The 21316-nt window shown below is 45.3% G+C and overlaps 2 protein-coding genes across 3 annotated transcripts in view; one reads left to right on the forward strand and one right to left on the reverse strand.

Annotated features, from left to right (window-relative positions):
- The window catches only part of CDHR1 (cadherin related family member 1), a 52483-nt gene extending 40067 nt beyond the window's left edge, over positions 1–12416 (forward strand). The window contains exons 18-20 of one of the 2 annotated variants that reach the window (XM_051617397.1): positions 2139–2367; positions 3284–3538; positions 8698–9118. In XM_051617397.1, coding sequence (XP_051473357.1) covers positions 2139–2367; positions 3284–3538; positions 8698–8910 — 697 coding nt within the window. In that variant the 3' untranslated portion in view covers positions 8911–9118. Of the gene's footprint in view, positions 1–2138; positions 2368–3283; positions 3539–8697; positions 9119–9610 lie in introns of those variants that run through there. The other variant, XM_051617396.1, reaches the window with a different exon arrangement.
- Positions 12417–14714: 2298 nt separating this feature from the next.
- LRIT2 (leucine rich repeat, Ig-like and transmembrane domains 2) lies at positions 14715–17782 on the reverse strand. The gene is given in 2 exon segments (XM_051617401.1): positions 14715–15618; positions 16919–17782. Coding segments are annotated over 2 exon segments (1632 nt in total). The 5' UTR covers positions 17707–17782; the 3' UTR covers positions 14715–14774.
- Between the last annotated feature and the right edge of the window lie 3534 nt (positions 17783–21316).

Below are 21316 nucleotides of genomic sequence, written 5' to 3' on the forward strand. Positions count from 1 at the left end.
CAAGAAAGACAAGACTTTAAAGAATATAAACTTCAGCATTAGAGGCCAGCTGCATTGGATTTTCAAAGCATTTTATATATTTAAACCTAATAGTCCTGCAGCAGGGAAGAAGGGAATCTGATGCTTACTTAATTTTGTAACGCAGCCTAGTTCCCTCTCCCTATCTTTGGGGACAGTGCTGGACTAAGAAGATCCTGAAACAGTTTTTCCCACATTGCTTCCATCCCAGTGGTTGCTCTGGCCCATTGGCTGGGCTAGCCATAGCCATCACTGGCCATTTCTGTTGGGACTTGCAGCTCCTGGACATAATGGGGCTGCAGAGCAGAATATTGGAAATTAAAGAGCTTTTTAGGCATTCATCCCTGGAATCTGTTTTTCACTGTACATTATCCACCTGGAGTTAAAGCTGACCTATTTTTGTTAAAGTGAAAACCGTTTAGGAGGCACAATCAAAGTCCAAAATCCAAGATGTTAAGGGTGAACCTCTCCTGTAGCCAGAAGGATACACATATGGGAGCATTTCCAGGATGGATTATTTTGAGCTCTTCACTAGATCCTTAAGCTAGCTACTAACTGCACAGAGGCAAGCAGGCAAAGGTCATGTCATGCAGGCAGACCTCTTAGGTTAAAAATGTAGCAGCTGATGCAAAGAAGCTTGTGAAGATTGTTGATTAAGGATTTAGAAAAAAAGGTGAATGCAACTTTATTGTGATTGGAGTTACAGGGATGCTCAGACTCACTGTTCTGATGGTGTTGAATTAGGAAATTAAGATGCAAAGACTTTAATCTTTTATTTTCCTTCATAAGTATGTTTTTTCTTTTCTTATGCCAGAACAGCATGCCTCTGCAAGGCTGGATTGATTTCCTAGTCTTGGGACCTCCAGGTCTGCTGAACACAGAGTTTGGTCCAGATTTGACAGTTTCAATTTCAGGCATGATTTTTTCTGTCTCAGGTGTTACATCAGTGGATATGCACTTGCGTTGGCAGAAAGAGGAGTTGTGCTGGAGTAAGAGGAATAGTGTTAACTTTTGAAGATACAACCACTACACTGGTAATCCTACATTCAAGCTGCCAGTGGGAGTGCAGCACACTGCAGTGATCTCTTCCCGTCTCAGTGCTTCTATTCTTCCACTAAAATGGGAGTCCTCTCTGCATGGTTAGGCTGGGTTGGGTGCTCAGCACAGGCACTGTTTCCTACCTAGGGTTTGTATGCCTCTTTCCATATGCAGGTCTTGGCTTTCATCAAGACTTGTATTTTAATTTAATAGGGTAATGAAAACAGTTGAAGATTCTGGATCATTAAGTGCCCCTTTTATAACCACTTTCAATTGTGTTCCAAGTTGGAATAGAGAAAATATTTTGTTATCCTGTACATTAATCAGAAGGCATATAAAATTGATCATCTGTTATAAGCCCTTGGAGCCTACACTGGCAGTCCATTTTAAAAAGACACTGGGTTGGTATCTTCTCTATAATCCAGGGCTTTGGCTGACACTTTTGACAGTGTGTCAGTAATTACAAATGTGTAGAATTGAACTTGCTACAGATAAATCAGAACACCCACTCCATCCCAATGCCACTCCATGGAAAAGTTATTTTTGGAGGAGATAATTTTCCCTGCACTTTGGAGGATTTGAGAGCAGGTATTTTTGTGACCCATTCTGAAAAGCAAAGAGCTTAAATATGATAAGCAGCACTCTTAGTTATTGAGGTGAGATCAATCTATCTTAATTTATGCAGGGTATGATCAAATACATTGTACTTATAAACTGAAAAAAACAGGCAGTTCCTTAATGTTTTAACACAAAGAAATAACTCTGGGAGAAGGCCATCACATTAAGCATTTATTGAGGACAAAGGCTTTAACAGACAATGCAGCTAAAAGGCACAATAAATAGAGGAAAAAAAACCAAAACACACAAAAACCCAGACATTGATAGTTCTGTGGTTTTCAAGCCTAAAGGAACTAGCAAAGAATAGGTAGAGTGAAAGATTTGGAAACGTCAGCCAGACAGGAGTTAGGGTGAAGAGTACCAGTCTTTAGAATTTCAATATTTAGAGCTGACCTTTGCCCCAGGCTGTAAACACACATTAAGTGATCAAAACCACCAAAAGTCTTTCCATGCTTCTTTTCCAGGTTCCTAATCCACCCGTCAACAGGTATAATTTACACCCAGCCCTGGGCTGTATTAGATGCTGAGGTGAACTCAAAGTATAGTTTTTACGTGAAGGCAGAGGACACAGATGGGAAATACAGCTTGGCTGAAGTGTTTATCACTGTGCTGGATGTCAATGACCACTCTCCAGAGTTCAATGAAAACATCCAGGAAAAGACGATGATCATCGGGTCACCGGTGAAGATAGAGGTGAGAGACAACACAGTGTGTCAGGAAGCAGAATGCTTTGGAAAAGCCCCAGCTCTGCTGTTTATTCCTCAGGGTTCATGATGAATGCCTGAGAACTGGCTTTTCCTAGGCCTTTATTTTGCGCATCCATTTGTATGTAACAAATGAATTAAAGTGTGGAGTGATAGTATTTAGAGACTGCTGAGGAGAAATGAATTCTATAGGCAAAAGATAAAGTTCTGTTACAGTATTTGAACCATCAGGTGGTGGAGGATCCTGAATCATATAGTGATCATAGTAAGCCCAAATAAGATGAGTGAATTAATGGGGTTTGAATACTTAACCTTCCTGCCACACCATTGTTCTCAACCACACAACTTCTTTCCCATCATTTTGCAGAATTGTATTCATTGATCCAGTGTGGAACAGAAGGTTATAAAAAAAAGCAGGAACAACTCTCAGGCAAAGGAGCAGAACATCCTGTGTTGCATGTATTTTGACTCGTACGGCGAAGTCTGGTTATGCAACACCTAATGCTAGTAGAATAAATGCCACAGCACAAAAATAAAGGCAGCTGTAGTTTATAGTGTGAAGCTAATCTTACTGTTCTCTATTCACATTTGTCCCCCACACTGTGTGAGAAAATCCCCAGCAGTGGACCATTTCCATTCTACAGTTAGGTTTTTCCTCTGATTTTATTTAACCTCAAATAGAAATTGCTCATATGAAAAGAACTCTAGTCCTGCTGGTTTTCACTAGAAAATGTAGCATAGCTGTTACCATAAAAGGGAAGTTCTTTCCAAGATGAAATAAAAGCAGCCCAGTCATCTCACAGCATGGATATTATATGAAGTGAATGCACAGAAACTTGTAGAGTTTTGTCTTCAGGCAAAGATAGAAACAATAATATAATTGCTCTTTGCATTTCCCCTACCAGGCTATAGATCAAGATGCAGAAGAACCCAACAACATTGTGGATTATTCCATCATGCAAGCAGATCCAGCCAATGTTTTTGATATAGACCAAAGCACTGGGGAAATCAAGCTGAAATCCTACATCCGCTCCCTGGACATCATCCACAACATCACAAATAACAAAGACTGCATATGGTCAGTGGTGGTGCAGGCCAAAGACCGAGGCTCCCCATCCTTCAGTACCACAGCAGTTCTGAAGATTGATATCACAGAGGAGGTAAGCAAATGTAGAAAAATCCTTATGTGAGAAGGTCCTTGGGAGGCAACAAAAGGTAGTCACTGCTTGCTCCATTTCTGAGACTACTTTAAAAATGCTTCAGGAGCTGAAATCAACAGCCAAATAGTTGCCAGCCTTTGCTTCTACTTTCTTGCCAGCTCTGTTTTGTGGAGTAATTCTAGAGCCAGAGTGAAAATGGATTCAACGGCTGCAAACATAAAAGACATTTTGATCAGAGATAGTGTAAAGGTACAAGGATTGGAGCATAATGTGGTTGGGAGATGAGTTTCTTGCATCTGATTGTTAGGGATATATGCAAATTAAGGACCATAGACTCCTGAGAGTCAAGGTAAATTCTGACTGCTAGATTTCTGATTTGTTGCTTGTATTCAGGAGAAGAAAACAGTCTTTTTCACCTACAAAAAGCAAGCTGAACTTAGCAGGGGCCAGAATAAAATACATCATACCAGTTTTGCAAGTCAACGTAAGTGACATAGGAAAAGTGAGGAAACTTTATAGAAATGCTGTAAATTATATAGAATTTTGGATGTGAGTTTAGTAATAGCAGTATTATTAGAAGGCAAAACAAGAAGACTTTAAGAGAGCACATGGAGGTTGAGTGTTTCCTGTTAGTCCGACTTCTACATCACACAAAGAACAGGCAGTGATTTATGGTGAGCAGCACATGCATGATTCTTATTTATTGTAACTGCCTTGCCATGCCTTTCAGTTGGTGCCAGCAGAGAGGAAATGGGCTTTAAAATAGATGAAGAGCACATCATTAGTCTGGCAGTCTCTGGACCACACACATACCGGGCAAAGATGCAAATCTCTTCTGACAATCAGCACCTCTTTTCTTGGTCAAAATGCACCCACTGCTTGTTTACCTATTGCAATCTCTGTCTGTTTTCTCTGTCTCATTCTGCTAATACTCCTTACAAGGTGTGTGTATATGATGTTTCTTGTGTACAGTGTCTGCAGAGAACACTGCACCTCCTACGTGAGCTGGTAACCTCTCTGTCAGCCTGTGGGGCTCAGGTACAGGGCTGAGGGGTGTTGAGGGCAGGGAGGGTGCCACACACCTTTTCTGAGGGAGAATGTGTCCCTGAACCGGCTGAAAAAGGACATCTGGAAGGAAAACAAGAGCAGCTGATGCTTTGGGATAAAGAGTTTCCTGGATTTCCTTTTAGTGCCTGAAGCATCAGCACATCATGAAAGAATGTCCCCTCTCCCCCTCCAAGGGTACAGATTTGGCACAGAGTGAGGGAGCACCCCTCCTAACAACGTGTAAAGGGAAACAGAGAGAGCTGTAAAGGCATGGATGCCTCTCAGACAGTTATTCCCTTCTTCCCCTGCTTTTCTGTATGCCATGTCCCAACACAGAGCCCAAGACAGCAACAGGATCTTCTCTCTTCACTTGAGTAGGTCTCTTCTGCAAGATCTGTATGTTATATCTTCCATAAGCTTCTGTACATTTCTCCATTACCTCTTCCATTACTTGCAATTATTTGGGTTGGATTTTTTTCAACAGCCTCACATCTCCTTGCAGAAAATGCTCTTAAATTTCAGCTTCCATTTGAGTTAGGTGCAATGTCAGTATTCAAAACCCATGTGTCCTGGAGACAGCGCAATCACTGCTCACACTTTGTGGAGAAAACAGTCTCTTGTTGTAGGGTCATTGTGTACACACACACTCTCAGAGGCTGTTACAAATGTACATTTCATCCCTCTGCTCCAGCTGTACAAAATATCTTTTGGTTAGCTGTTGGGTGGGCATTTATGTATTACTGATTTTGGATAAGCGGGATATAGTTGAATGCATTCTTTAGAGGTTTCCTGCAGTGTTAATCACAGCAAGTAATTAAACAGGCGCATTTTCCGATTAACATTTACCATTGCAATTAGTGCAAGGCTGTGCCCTTTGAGCTAGATGCCTTGTGGCTAAGCTCAGCAGTGTTGCACATCAAAAGGACCTTTTGCTCTTGGAATAATACAGTGATAAAAAAATTCCAGAGGCCTTTTAATTTAACTGAGTCTGGTTTTATGGAAATTGGTATTGAGTGGTGTCTGTTAATCTCCTATCCTTCTCAACAGAATAAGAAACATATGCTGAAAAAGCCACTCTTTTTTCACCCTTATGTGTCACTCAAAAAAAATATTCCTGCTGCTTGAGATTTTAAGGGAAAGCTGATTCCCACTCCTCATCCTGAAGGTTGGCCTGATTGAGGGATCTCTCTGCCTCTTCATAACTTCACTGAGGTTCTGCAAATATATGGGGGTGTGTATTTACGCCTCTTAATGGTCTGAGACTTAAATCCATATTTAGACAACATAATCCATGGTTCTTAATAGCTTTGGCCACTCATTTAGACTTCTAAATATAGCTGGTGAGTCTCAGTCTTAGATACCCCTAATTGAAAGGTTCAACAGATACCTTCTGTGAATACAAATACCTTCTCCTCTCATATTGACTCTGCAACCATGAGAACTGTGGTTGGTGCTGGCACTAAACAGCCTTTGCCACATTTGCAGAGCAGTTAGTCTCTTCTTCCAACAGTTACGTGGACCTTGAGAAAAAATTGTGCAGAAAACATTGTTTTGATTTCAGAAGTCTGGCTCCATGCTTGTGTCTGTCATGCAAAGTGATGTACATGCAGCCTTCATTTACGGTGATAGCAGTGCTCTTTGGGATATGCACTGGGGGGCAGCTTGCATTCTACCTCAGATCAAGAGATACTTCTGAAGCAAATCCAATCATCTCCACCTACTCAGGAATCAGGTAGCTCCATGCACACAAAGTGGACTTCTTTCAGACACAAATGTGTTTGGGGAGCACACCTACTGCTTTGGCACCAGCACTCAGCCCATCCCTTCAGCCAGGCTACAGCAGTCTGAAACAAAACCCCAGAAATGATGAACATGTTGAAGTGGGTTCCTCAGAAGCAGCTGGTTCATTGTACAGATCCACTTGCTCAAGTCAACACAGCTCAAGTTGTCTATAATCTGTGATAGCTTGGGCTCTTAACAGCCTCACCTACTTAGGCTTCTAAATATAGCTGATGGGCTTTAGCTGGTCTCGTGGTTGAACAGCTCAACCACACGCCCCCATTGGCTCCAACTTAGAGATACATGGACCACTTGTTCTGTTTACTGCAACCCATGTATTATGAAAGGCTCTTGAGAAGCTGCCATGAGTTGTGGATGTCTGCAAACTGTTGTGGCAGGAGAGAGAAAAACAAAGGAAATAAGTCACCATCTCAGTAGCAAAAAGAGACATGGGCGTCCTCTTTGGTAAACAGGTTTTTGAGGAGGAAGCCGCTGTGGAGGAAGGATGACAAGAATAAGCCCCACACACTGCAGCAGGGTGTTTTCTGCAGCCTACCCTTCAGGTACGTGGCCTGAAAGCCTCTGTCTGCACTTCAACTGCATGGTGCTAGGTCTTAGAAACCGGCTTCAAAGGCTCATGTCAGTGTTAGAGCCTCCCAAAAGCTGGTGAGTCCCAGTGACACGTCAGCACCCTGCGGGACTTGGGCTGAGAAACTTCTCTGCAGGGGACAGACAGTCACACAAGGGTTCTCCAAGGAGAATTTCTCCAAAAAGAAATTACAAGACCTTTTAATCCAAGCAGTTGCTTTAATATTTTTAATTGCATTCTCGTCATAGAGTTGGACTTCTTTCTCGAAGCTGATAAAAACAGCTTAGATACTTCCAAACTTCTGCCACAGTTCTGTAACCCTCTAATTGTCTCTGATCCTTTTCTGGGCCAGTGCTCATTATAGCTGTGAAATCACAGGGGGAAAAAACCCAACCAAACAAACAAAACCACCAGCAGACCATTATCTTTTGTGAGCAGTGATAATTTAAATCCTTTGATGGCTTAAAAAAAAAAAAAATGTTCCTTCCAGGTTTTGGCCCACAGACATATGACAGTGCTCCCCTTACCAACTTTAATTTCATTGTGTATCTGCTTTTGTTCTATTAGTACAAGAAAAAATCAGTACTCCTCAAAATGCAGCATACCTCTTAGGAAAAAGCAACAGCTAAATAAATTAGAAAGTAGCACTATTTGTTGACCCAGTTCTGAGGCACTGTTGGTAATCGATACAATGACTTGAAGGTATTCTGAATGTGCAGGGTAGTGCTCAGAGCCGAAGTGTTTAAACTTAGGTGTCCAAATGCTCCCAGGCTTTTGCTGTCAGAGGGTGCTCAGACCTCTCCCACCTGGTCTGTGTGTTAACTGACTGGGTCACAGTGAGGACACAGGCAAGACTTCAAAGCATTTTGGTGACAAATGCATGTACATAAGTCTCTCTGCGGGCTGACTAAGGTGATGCTGTTCCAGGCTTGTTTTGCAAGTTATTCCCCCTATTTTGGGATACTCTTAGTCACATCCCTCCACGGAGTCATAGAGGAAAATCCATCTGATCTCACTTTAAACATCTAAAAGTGGGATGTCCAAGTCCAAGCTAGTCACAAAGCTCTTCATATACTCACTGTCTTTGATACATATATTAATTAGCATGTGATGACTAGCACTCCAGAGGTGTCCTTTTCTCCCCACTGACTAAAGCTGGGAGCTCAGACTGCTGAATAAATGTAGGAAATGTGTTACTAGACATGCAGAGTTTGGGCATTGATTCCCTCCTGGAGTCAAGGCCAGAGGAGTCGGGCATGGTGGATAGTCCTGTCTCTCCACAGCTGCCTGTAGCTTTATGACCAGCTTTGATAAATAAACCTGCTTGTCAGTGTGCCATTTCTGAAGGATCTCCTGGCCTTGCACACCACCACCATCTATCCAGATTCCCTTGAAGGAGCTTGTGTTCATTACAGACTTCTCTTGGAACTGTAGTCCAGGGGTGGACTACCATGCCATGAATATGGGTGACCTATGTGTTGCACTGCTACCCTTTATTTCCAGATTAATCAGGCGTTTATACTTGCTTCCTAACTTATTTTAGAATTCCTGGATTCAGTTCAATGTCCTTGCAAGAGTTTCCTCTCCTGTACCTGGTTCAACATGTAGCTCCCTTTATTATACACGCTCTCTATCCTGTACACATTTTACCCTAGTTTTTTAGTTGCACTTATGATAGGTACTGGCCTCTTTCAAATATAACTATGTGAGGGTTGACCATTTCTCTTATTTTTGATATTTCCAGATCAAGTCCAGGGTAAAATCCTATATTTTAGGCCTCAAGAAGCGTCCATGGACAATATTTGGAATTTGCACAAGTGGCGTCCTTTCCACCATTTCTGTAACAATGGTGATCTCCACCATCATGTACTGGAAAAGTGTGAAAAGATCCAGGCTCCACCCACAGGGCAAAATCCGCAAAATTATACGGGGACCTCCGAGACGAACAGTGTGCTAAGCTACAAAGAGATCTGGCCATTCATTTGTCCTTAATATGCCATATGTAGCTCATGTTATTGCTTATTTCTTTTATTTCTGAAAACAAAGCTCTTTAGCTCTACTCATGTCCCCTACCTCAAAGAGTTTTGTTATGTCTGTAAAAGAGTACTTGAAAACAGAATGCAGCACATACCTGCTAGCAACTATTTGTAATTTTATAAAATGAAGTTTCCTCATAATCTTCTTAGTGCCACACTCAGTCATAGTCCTATAAACTGCATCACTATCACCTCCAACTGTTTTTGAAAGATCATTTTCTACTCATAAGCTTCTGTTTGGGTTCAACACTATTATTCCTAGGAAATTAACTCTGAAATGTAGTACAGCAATACAGCTGCAGATCCTGGAGCCAATTATTTTCTTGCTCAGTTCTTGCAAGTTAAACACTATGGTGACACACAGGAATCTGGCCTAATTTGGCAGTGATACTCCTGTAAGTTTTTGTGTTCAGCAGTCGTCTCTCTCACACTGTAATGCTTGCCCAGTTTCCTCTTCCATCTAAATTCTCCAAACTCGGACTGGCTCTTTGACTCTGATTTTTTTTAGAGACAACTTCCTTTAGTCAGCCCTGCTTGTTACGTATTTTGGACAAATGAAATCTCTGGGTCACTGTCTGTCCCATAGAGTAAGTCACGTGTTTTCTTTGTACTCTTTTACAGACTCTTCACAAAGGGCCTATGGCCGCCTTTTTGATGCAAACTAAAGATAACCCCATGAAAGCCTTAGGAGTGCTAGCTGGTGTCATGGGCATAATGGTGCTGATAACTATCATGATCTCTACTGCCATGTTTTGGCGCAATAAGCGGTCCAACAAAATCATGCCGGTAAGAAGGATCATCAAAAAGAGACAGACCCCACCAACCCGGACAGTCAGGATGGAGTGGCTGAAGTTCAAGAGGCCCAGCAACGCTGCAGAGAAGTTTGTCGTAGAGGATGATGCCAAGAGCCTACACAACGAGAACAGCAACAACAACATCCACGTTGTCCCCATGCCACCAACTGCCCCCTTGCCCCCGCCACCCCCGGCCCTGGCTCCTCCTAGTGGGGACACCCCAGGGTGGCGGGTGCCAACAGTATCTGGCTCCCTCACTCCCAAGTTTATAAACAAGCAGCCGAAGAAGAAAGGTCATGGCAGTACCCACAGTGCCCTCGTGTCAGAGCTCAAAATGAAGTTTGAGAAGAGGAACACAGCTACTGGTGAGCCTCACATTTAGGCACTCTCAGCAGCTCCCAGAGACTGCAGATTGTGGCTGTGCATGGATATATTTATGTGCTGTGGTCTTCCCCATGTCTGTCAGCACCCTGTGAACTGAGAGCAGCTTCTTGCTGCAATAGCCACCCTTTACCTTCTGCAAGTATTATGTGCTAGAGAGTCACCCCACCTATAGCAAATGCTGCAAACTATGCCCAGGTGCAACTGCAGTTCCTTCAGCTTGTGTACCAGTGCTTATTCTTCCCTGCAGCTGACTGCCCAAGGTGCTGAGTACCCTCATGCCAACCACAGTCTCCCCAAGTGAACGGGGATTCGGATTATCCCCATTTTGAAGGTCCCTACCCAGAGTCCTGGTTTTCAAACAAGGCACTCTGCAGCCAGGGCACTGGTGGATGCCACTTCTGACTTGTCTGGTAGGTGAGTTTGAGGTGTCCAAAAAGCCTTCACTTCAAATTCCAGATCCAGTTTTGAAGACTTTTCCCTGGCTGTGGCACCAGGACTGAGCTGATGTACAGGTCTCCCTACAGGAGTGACACTGCAGACTGCAAGAGGGTAGTGTGTAGCTGGTACCTGCTGTCCTAGGCAGTACCTGCTGTCCTCAGGACACCACGTGCTTTGCAGCAGCTGGTGGAGCAGTGTGCTCATGACCTGAGTACCTTCATTCCTGAAAGGTAAGAGGGCAGGCTTGGAGAGGTTCTTCATTTTCCTGCAGCTTATGCTGGGCTTTGCCAGAGTACATGGCCATGATGCTGCACTTCACTTGTGCCCTGGACATGCCTGCTAATCAGGAGACGGGAGAGCTGCCTCAGCCTTCCCTAGAGCAGCTGGGGCCAGATTGGAGTGCAGAAGTTTAATAGTAGCACCCGCTCAACACTGCCGCCTTCTGACACCCCATCCCCTAATGAGGGGGAGGCCAGCAGAAGGCCACAATTAAAGCAGCTGGGAAGACAAGGTGAAACCAAGCAAAAAATTAGAAGTGAAAAATACAGATAAGTGCTGGGAAGTTGCATATGTTGGCCAGGAACGTGTCTGGGAAGATAATTTCATTTTATACACTGCTAGCAAGAGGTATCAGGGAATGTATTGCATCACCTCTCCTGGCTTGCTCTAGGGACTGGCGAGTGCAGAAGAAGGTTTCCATAAGATATTCTGGTTTGTCCTATTGGTATTTTTTAGTTACTTATGCAAAAATTAATGGGAAGAGGAGATGTGGGGGTGCAGCTGATGCTTTCTTTTCCTGTTACATGAGTAAAAAGGCACCAAAGGCAGAGCACTTTTTTTCCATTGGATGCACCCCATAGTTTCTCCCTTATGTTTGTTTGTGAGGGCATGTTTTTCAGATGGGCCTGGCTGTTTCCCATCCCTTGGGGAGCAGGCAGTGTGCACCAGGCTGGCTGGGGAGCAGCATCCTGCACCCTCTTCCTGAGCCCGGGCAACTGTGCTGTCGTGGTTCCGCACCATGAACATCAAGATGGGGAGCAAACCTGACAGGACATGGTTGATTCAAGGTGGTCATGAGACTCTTCTCCAGCTATCATTTCAGCTGGACCATTAGACCTGGCCCTCAGGGACTCTTCTTCCCTCACCCCATTAGCTGGTCTCATTCCCTTTGTTTGCAGTAGGAATTCATCAGCTTAGGCAGTGGTTGGTTGAATGAGAAGTTACCCACTTAAGGGAAAAATCTTGTTCGTTTTAACTTCGGTCCACCTAGAAGCTGGAGGCTGACCATGGCTTATGTCACCTACAGGCTGAGCCAGGAGCCATAGTTGAGAGGTGCAGCAGGGTGGGAGGCTCCTCCAGTGGGAGGGAGGCTGTTGGGCCGGTGCTGCTCACAGAGCCTCTCCTGCCGTGTCTCTCATTTCCTCCACTGTGTTCTTGCTTATCCCTCTTCCTGGGGCTGTGTGGCGTAAGGCCCAGCCTGTCCTGTTGTATGTGGTCAGGTCACCTCATCCTCCAGCCATGAGCTGGTGTGAGGGAGGGGATGTGCATCTCCTGGCCCCCGCTCCTGGTGCCCTATGCGAGCACATGCCTTCTGCTTGTTGTGTCCCTGCCAGGTTCTGCACTGTACCGAAAGGTGGTGATGTATTCCCTGTGCTACTACTGTTTTCCCAGTGTTGTGTTGAAGCCAGTATTCAATGTTCATTTTCCAATGATGAAAGCCTATAAAGACCATTCAATTAAGTGAGATTTAACAGGAATGATAGGCTTATAGTCTTAGAGATTTATGAGGGAATAAAGATGTTTTATTACTATATTGTAAGATTTTTTTTCCAGTTACTCTGTATTTCAAATTCAGGGAGGGGGTTTATAAATTAAAAAAAAACTGCAAAGGGTACTTGTATGCATGGTATTTCTCCTTCTGCTGGTAATGATGCCTTGTCATTGCTTGTTATGTGACCGCACGGGCATGTGTAGCCAACACTTGCTGGGTACGTGATTCATTATCAACTTTCTGCATGTGGTGATGAGATGCTTTGTCTTTCCTTGGCTGTTTCCTTGCTGTGATTCAGTAGCTTTCTCTACAGTCACTACAGTTTGTCATTGTTCCTGTGTTGACTGGACTGGGAGAAGGTCAGTTGTTGCAGGCACTGATTTGAATTTCACTCCCTCTCGTACACAGCTTCGTGCTGGTGCTTAACCACCATTAGCTCATGCCTGACCCTGCACACGTGGTCTCCCCAGGGCTTTCTCCAGGGCACTGTTGTCTCCCTGCTTGGCTGGCTGCTTCTGCCCCTTGCACACCACTCCAGAACTCCTCATCACGTGTGCTACAACTGCAAGGCCTCCCCCATCCCTGCAGCTGAACCTTGGCAATCAGGTTTCTGTGCAATTTGTAACTGTAAAAAAATAGACATGAAGCAGAGGACATCTGTGCATCCTGAAAATCCGTCGTGTTTACTTTGGTGCTACAAGACTGACAGGACTAGGAAATCCCTGCAAGGGTCAGCATTGACAAAACAGGTCTCTGTTCAAAAGCTGTGCAGTATGTTACAGCAGAAGGAGATGCTGGGGGAGGAAATGCGGGGCCTGGGGAGAGACAGTGCAGAAAACACACAGCAAAAACCAGAATGCAACTAGAAAGCCAAACTGCCACCTAGTGAAGCTCTCATGAGGTTTTATCTCTGCTTACAGCTGAGGTTTCTACTCTAGTTTCTTCTTTTTGAGGCAGTCCATAACACACATAAAACTAGTGCTGCTGGTCTGTCAGCCATGTGCTTTGGTTGTGCTGGAAAGCATGAGGCCAAAAAAGAAAAAATAAGTCATAGTTCTTCAGACCCCCAAGAAATGCAGCATGAGCTGTTCCACAAGCGGGGCCTGGTTGCTTTTGCATGTGTATTTGGGGAGTTTTGCTGCTAGAAAGGAGGCAAGCTTTGGTTTTGCAGGAGCAGGATGAGCAGGCGGCCCATCTGTGTTTGGGGAAGGTGTGTGGCTTGCACCTTTGGCTCCAAAACCCTGGTTCCACCACCTCTTCTGCCTCCAGCCACTTGTCACACCAGCCTAGTTCAGGCCGAGTGTCCCTGTCACCCTGTCTTGCATCATTGCACAGCCACAGAGACAAATGATGAGAGAGGGTGGAAGGGGAAACAGCAGTTGTTTGCCTTCAAGGAGACAGACTGTTCGTTTTCCATGAGCTTTTGTTCTTAACTTTGAAAATAATATATCAGCACTCGTGTGACAATAGGTGTTAGATATGTGTGCATGTCTGTGTGTTAGTGTGAGAGAGAGTGTGCACACACAGGCACGTGTGTGCGTGTGTTAGGGTGATACTCAGACTGTCCTCTGACATATATTTGGACACAAATAAAAGGCCCTCTTCTTCTTCATAGTACAAAAATAAAAAAAACCAAAACAACTCAACCCCAAAACTATGTTTGCAGCTACCTTACTTGGGGGTTCAGTAAGCATTCACTCTTCCTGGCTGTGGTACAACAGCAGCTGTGAATGTCTTAGGGCTGTGTAAAGCATAAGGTGGAGTACAAAATGAAAACAAAACAAAGCAAAACAAACAAAAAACAAGAAGAAAAAAACGCAACAAACTAACCCACTCCCAAAACTAACACCTCTGATCAAAAATTAAAAGTGAAACAAAATAGCTCCGTTGCATGCACCCAATATCCACTCCCCCCCCACACACACTTTTGGTTTCTGGTGATGACCGCAGCCATGCCCTGTTCCCCTGTTCTGTTTCCAGTCAGGCAGTGCACAGGAGAAGCTGGCACAGGCCCAGGGCAGAGCTGCAAACGCCTCCCGAGTGAGAAAGGGGACGTGAGCTGCAAGACGTGCCTGTGAGAGTGAGCAAGGGGAGCCCTTTGGCCTTTTGCCACAATCATCATGATTTGGGAGGGACTTTTTTGGTTAGAGTTTGTTTCCTTTTGTGTCTGTGTGCAATTGCGCCTTGAGTGCTGTGGAGACAGCCCAGGTGTGCACCCTGAGCACCCCCATTTCCAGGGCTCCCCAAGCCTGCTGTGAATCCCGGTCATGTGCCCTGCCATGTCCTGAGTCCTTGCAGCCTACAGCCTTCCTTGCATGGTCCTCCAAGAAAGCTAGCACGTGCTGTGGCACAAGGTCATCAGTAAAAGGTGCTGCTGCCAGGGCAGGCAAGGGCCAGGCTAGTAGAGGTCAGCGCTGTTCCTGTGGGGCGGGCGGGCCTTGCCAGGCTCCTCACGAGCCTGGGGCCGCCGGGCGCCGCGGCCCCCCTCAGGGCGGCAGAGCCCATCCTCGCTGCCGGCGGGCAGGCTGTCCAGTGTGCTCTCCTTGCTGCCAGCCTGGGCCTGGTCCCCGTGGCGGCGGCGGCGGGGACAGGCACCGCGGCAGCGGGCCAGGCAGCCGGGCCGGGCCTCGGCGGTGCAGGCATACATGCCAGCGGGCACAGCCAGCACCATGGCACAGACGATGACGATGATGTGGATGAGCTTCTCGCGCTGCTCCAGCTGGCTGATGTCGCTGCCTGTGACGAAGACGACACACTGGCCCTTACGGGGTGCCTGGTTTCGCACAGCGACGCAGACCTCGTACTTGGTAGCAGGCAGCAGGTCAGTCACTGAGTATGTGTTGATGCCTGGGCCAATATAGATGGTGTCCTTCTGGGCAGCATCGTAGCGGCCCACCAGGAGCGTGTACCAGGTCTCACCTGGTTCTGCTGCTGCCGCTGCAGCTGCAAACCACTCCAGGGTGATGCCATAGACGGTCTGCTTAGCGATGCGCACTTCTACGTGGGCCCCTGGCTCAGCAGGGACGATGGAGGCCCATCCTGGGGTGGTGGTGGATGCCCACGGGGCCCCCACACGCAGGGTGATGGCCACTGACATGTTGCCCAAGAAGTTGGCAGCTGTGCAGGTGTAGTTGCCAGTGTCTGCTGGCCGTGCTGCTGGGATCAGCAGCTCTGAGCGGACAGTCTCCTCATTGATGGGCTCGGTGGACACTGTGAGCAGAGGGGAGTTATGTCAGCAGGCACTGGGAACCATCTTTGGGTGCCCTAGGGGTCAAGACCACTCCCAGAGGGGTACAGGCATGCACCAAACCCCACAGAGCTCATCAGCAAAGCATTGTCTGGGCCAAGCAGCATTAAATGCACCAGGCCAGCCGCTCATAGGAGAGTAGGGGTATGTGTCTAACCCATGCCTCCCCCCCTCGCCTTTCAAGCACAACTGGCTGGAGAGGCTGCTGCAGCAGGGGCCAAGCTGCCCATGTGCCATCTGCCATCAGTGTGCTCAGGTTAGGGCAAGCCAGGGAGGTGCAGGAGGCACGGCTATGTTTTGGACCCATTAGGATTGACTGTGGAAAAACATTGGTCTCGAGGCTCAGGCTCAAAAGAGGCTTGTGGAACCAGAAATGTCAGGCTGGAAGTGAGTTGTAGGTTTAAGAACAGTATGAACCATCCTGTCCTCTACCCAAACAGGGACTCATGATTGTGGGTGGGAAAAGTCCTTATATAATTAAGTCAGCATGTGCTTGTGAAAAGATGCACAAGTGCTGCTACAACACTGCAATTAAAGCAAATATCAGGCCAGGATTAAGGGCTAATGCTGTCTTATTTAGCTAGCTGGCTTATAGGAACTCACATAGCCGGGGCAGTGCCTGTATCCAGTATTAGCTTACCTGATGAAAATAGCAGCTTGTCCTATTGACGGCTCTTAGTAAAAATACAAGTGAGGAAGAGTGTGAGTGTGTAAGAGCTGAGCTGGCTGAGGAGGAAGAGGAAAAGGCCTCATATTACAAGACACGTAATAAAGAAAATAAATAAGCCAGGCTTGTGGAGAATTACCACCTCTGTTTTGGTTATAGTACATTAATGGACACAGAGCTGCAGGGTTTTACTATTTGTGTGGGTATTTCTTGAGGAAGCTATGGGAATAGTATAGAAACATACATGTGTGTGCACATGCTCCTACAAGCACACATGTACATGCAAATATAATTCTATGGAGTATGTGCATATATATATGTACTATATAATATATAGTGTAAATAGATATGCATGTCTAGATAACTACATATTATTTATCATATATGTATGGCTGATTTATTATTAATACCACTCAAAATCCACACAATTGTGTAAAAATGAGGCTGTGCTCCTCCCATCTTTGACTGATATCCTGCATGAAGCAGTTCTTGTGCATAGACATGTAGGATAATTAAGATTATAACCACCACAATAACTCTAGACAGTCTGAGAACTGTTGTGGTGACGATGCTGGCCTGAAGACTTATGTAAGTAGAATAGCAGAACATAAAGTCTTAATGTAAATACAAGAAAAAGCTTTGCTTACCATTAAATGCCCTGAAGCGTTTGAGTGCATAGGTCCACCACACAGCTGGGGAAGGGCTGCCTTGCACAAAGCAGGTCAGGGTGATGTTCAGCCCCACAGGGACTGTCACATTGGTGTCAGGGGCTGAGGTCAGGGGCTTCATGCAGCTGTTTAGCTCCACTTCATGAAAAAATTTCCCTGCCCTGAATTTTGGGCTTGAGCAAGTTAAATAGGAATTCATCAGAATAATAGGTGGGCCAACCAACTTGATGAACTCGACAAATCCCCGCAGGCGACAGTCACAAATCCAGGGGTTGTCGTGAAGGGCCAGGACAGCATTGGAAATGGCTTCTATGTGCCTCTCCGCCCTCTGGCTTCCCTGGTAGATGGGCCAGCTGTAGAAGACATCCCTGGATATAATGGTAAGCTGATTTGAGGATAGATCCAAATAGGTCAGGTTGGGCAGATAGCGGAGTGCATGTTCTGGAAGGACATCCAGCCGGTTGTGCTTCAGATCCAGGATTCTCAGAGCTGGAGTGTCTTGAAATGCTGTCCACGGCACTGAACTTAATTTGTTCCCCTGCAAGCGCAGCTCCTTCAGAGCTGGCAGATATTCCAGGCTCTTGATGTGCATCACTGTGATGTTGTTAAAATTGAGCCAGAGATACTCCAAGGCACTAACATTCTCAAAAGACCCACGAGGCAATTCTGTTAGGTGAGAATTTTCTATTCTGATTTTCCGGATATCCTGAGGAATGTTTGCAGGGATCTGCCTCAGTGGTGTAGACATGCAGAGCAAGCTCCTAAGGAGGAAACCAGAAAATTCTCCAGGTCACACACGATGTTTGGCTAACAAAACATTTCCCTATAAAGGTCTACAGAGCCTTGAATAATTATTCAATATTGTATACAGGGCATGCATAAGATATCCATCTAGCCTTCAGTTTGGTTTAACACCCATTTTTCTACCAAGACTGCAGTTAAGTCACAAAAATTGCTACATAGGGAACTATGTATCTCAGGGAAAGAAATCTTATTCTATGCTCAAGCTAGTAACATTCTAGTGTTAGAGGAGGCATACCGTGTGGCTGTATGTTTGGTTTTGGTGCTTGCAACATCAGCAAATATATATATATATATATATATACACACACACACACATATATATATGGAAGCTCCAACCTGCTTTGCTGGTGCTACAGCTACGGTAACCTGCAATCTTACCTTCCAAAGCTGTCTTGAGAACAAAAGCATCCTGTGACACAAGACGAAGCAGATGGGTTTATCTTGTGGAAGGCCAGAAGAAGAAGGAAAATATGACAAATAGGGTCCATATTCTCCTTTAAGAAAGCACTGTGCAGAAAGCACCCAACATGCCAACAGCCTCCAAGGAGCAAATCTTATTAGCTGTAATCTTCCTTGACGCAGAAATAAATCCTGCTGGGGACCCAACCCTAAAGAAGACATGTACTATGGATCATAGCCCGTGTCAAAGTGCTAAAAATCACCTCTGGGACCACTCTTGGCATTTATTCTTTAGCTGTGGGGATTCTGACAGACGTGTTTATTCGTTTGGTAATATGACGAGGGAGCCAAAAGCACTTATTTTCCCAAGTCCTTACAAATAGCTAACCAGGCTAATTTACATTGCAGGATTTCTATTGTTGTTGTTATTATTTCTATTATTTCTATTATTACTATTGTTATTTCAAGGGGTCTGTCTCAACCTGTCCTGTCATTTGGCAGTGCATAGTGCTGTCTTGCACAATCTACCAGGCCTCAAAACCTGCCCACAGCTCTGTGCAGGTTGTAATATTTCATATGATGAGTAAGAAACCTACTTCTTAAATGTAGTTGCTCTATCATAACATAAGTACGGCACTGTTTTTCCCCAAAACTTTTCTCTGCCCCACACCACTCCCTACATCCCTCCAATACCTCCCTTCTTACATGCTAGTAATAAAAACAGCAACCAAGCTGTGTGCCGCTCTCAGAAAATTATATCTTTGAAGTTCATCTCTATTGCATAAATATAAGAGGAAGAAGTGCTGATCATCCTTCAGTCACCTTGAAAAAGTCAATCGAAATAGTTCTATGAGAAGGGATTTGGAGTAACCTTTTTATTCTTTTTAATCCAAACCAGCAGGTTTTGGTTATGATTTGCAAGTAGTGCTGTGTTCTCCTGGGGCCATCTAGTGTGTATGGACTTAATTACAACCCACGGATGCAACGTGCTGCCAGAAAAGGGCTTAATCTCACTGGCAGTACATGTGAAGCTGGGTCACAAATCAAGATTAGCCTGAACCTACTTAACCTCTAACCTACGGGAACAGGATAGAAAAATATTTATAGCATGATGGCTTAGATCTATACCTGGCTGTCTGAGTGTGTGCAATCGTGTAGGCACTGTAGGCCTGGCAGTTGGATTTCAAGGCAAAGCAGCAAAATGATCTAGTGGGGAAACCACTGGGGCTAGTTGCAGTGACTGGTGTTTGCCTGCCATGTAAACACAGCAGGTGGTGAGCAGTGGGGCCTCGGGGACTGCCATTGCTCGCTGTGCCCGCTGTCTGACCATGAGCATACAGGATTTGTTTGTTGTTTTTAAACTGAAACGGTCCTTATTAGTCCAGGCTGCAGTACTTGATGTTTTGACACCTGCCCTGCATTTTAACGTCAGTAAGCCATGACTGAAGTAGAAAGGTCTGTAGCACAGCAGATGCTGCAGGTGTTAAACCCCTACCTGACTGTGGTGGCTGCTGGGGACATGCCTTGGTGAAGCTCCTGCTGTTGCAGTGAGAGTGGCACCAGCAGATTCCTGTGAGCCGAGCCAAACACTCCTTATGCACTTTCAGTGTGGCTTAAGCAGCAAAGGGAACACCTGTCAGCAGGGCTGCCTGGCTAAACTGAGCATGCTGCTGGAGTGACACTGGCAGCTGCCATCTGAGTGTGTCCTTTCTGGTCATCCCTCAGCTGCTGCAGCAGAGGGCCTCAGGGACCCCCATGCCCACCCTGCATTGGCATGGGCCTCTGGGGAGACAAACACCACATTATACCAGTGCTTTGGTTCTCTCCTGTAGTCTGTCATGGAAAGAGTCCCCAATAAAGCAATTACATTATAATTCTTGTGTAATTTTACCTTTTATTATGACACCTGATACTATTGCTTGGTAATAACAGCAGTAAACAATATAGCTAGACTACAGCTGCCAGTGAAGAGGGAACCTGGGCTTTGTTGCTGCATGCTGCTGGAATTAGGAAAGAAAAGCTCTTAGCAAAGGCAGAAGAAAACCAATGTTTTGATGGTGTTTTGCATTAGAGGTGGTGGGACACCTTCCCATAATGAGAGCAATGACTAAAGTCCACCCAGGACATTGGCTTGTCCAGTTATGCTAGCCAGGCATTCTTGAGGTGATCAAGATGTCCATCTGTGCATGGGGTTCACAAGGGAAATGCACTAGAAAACTACCCACTTTGTGAGCTGCACACGTGCCACCGGTGAGGTCTCCGGTTCAGGGACAATTTGGATGTCTCCAACATTAGATGGGTCACCAGGAGGGAGTCACTGGTTATAAGGCCCAACCTTGCAAAAAAACCTCCTTCGCGTGCAAGGAAGGCACCGCCTTCACATCCCTCCTCACTGGCCTGCGGGGAGGGTCTTAAAGTACATGGCTGCTATGTCTTAAAAATAAAATATTTCATGAACAGCATTATTTATTAACAGGTTTATATAGAGAGTAAAAACCAGGGGTGGTTGGTGTGTCTTTGGGCACAGTAGAGCTGCATAATAATGCCCAGTATCCTGGGATGTAGTAAGTAAAATTTCACCCAGGCTTCTCTGTTAAAAATACATTACTTTAAATAATTGAATTGATTGATTAACATGAAAAAAAAACGTAATTTCAGTTGTTTTCTTTCTCCCACGTGAGCTCTCCTCCTAGTCTCACCCTATGTTCTGTGAGGCCAGAAAATGGCCTGTTAAAGAGTGGTGTCAGGAAGTCCCACCAGCTGTTTTCAGGCTGATATTGCTGCTGGAGAGGCCATTTCCCTAAATATTCCCAAACTTCAACTGTATTCAGAAGGCCCAGTATTAATCTGAGTGGTGAATCATTTATCAAGATTAGATCAATCAGGGGGTAGAGAGTCTATTCACTCTAAAAGTGGAGGGGGAAAGAGAGAAAGAGAAAGAGAGAGAGAGAGAGAGAGAGAGAGAGAAAGTGTGAGAAAGAGTGAGAGAGAGACAATGTGAGAGAAACAAAGAAAGACAAAGAGAAAAAGAGCGAGAGAGAGAAAGAAAGAGAGTGAGAGAAAGAAAGAAAGAGAGAAAGAGCAAGAGAGAGAAAAAGAGAGAAAGAAAGCGAGAGAAAGCGAGAGAAAGCGTGTGTGCGAGAGACAGAGAGAGA

Source organism: Apus apus, chromosome 4 (assembly GCF_020740795.1).
Source record: "Apus apus isolate bApuApu2 chromosome 4, bApuApu2.pri.cur, whole genome shotgun sequence".
In the NCBI taxonomy this organism is placed as follows: domain Eukaryota; kingdom Metazoa; phylum Chordata; class Aves; order Apodiformes; family Apodidae; genus Apus; species Apus apus.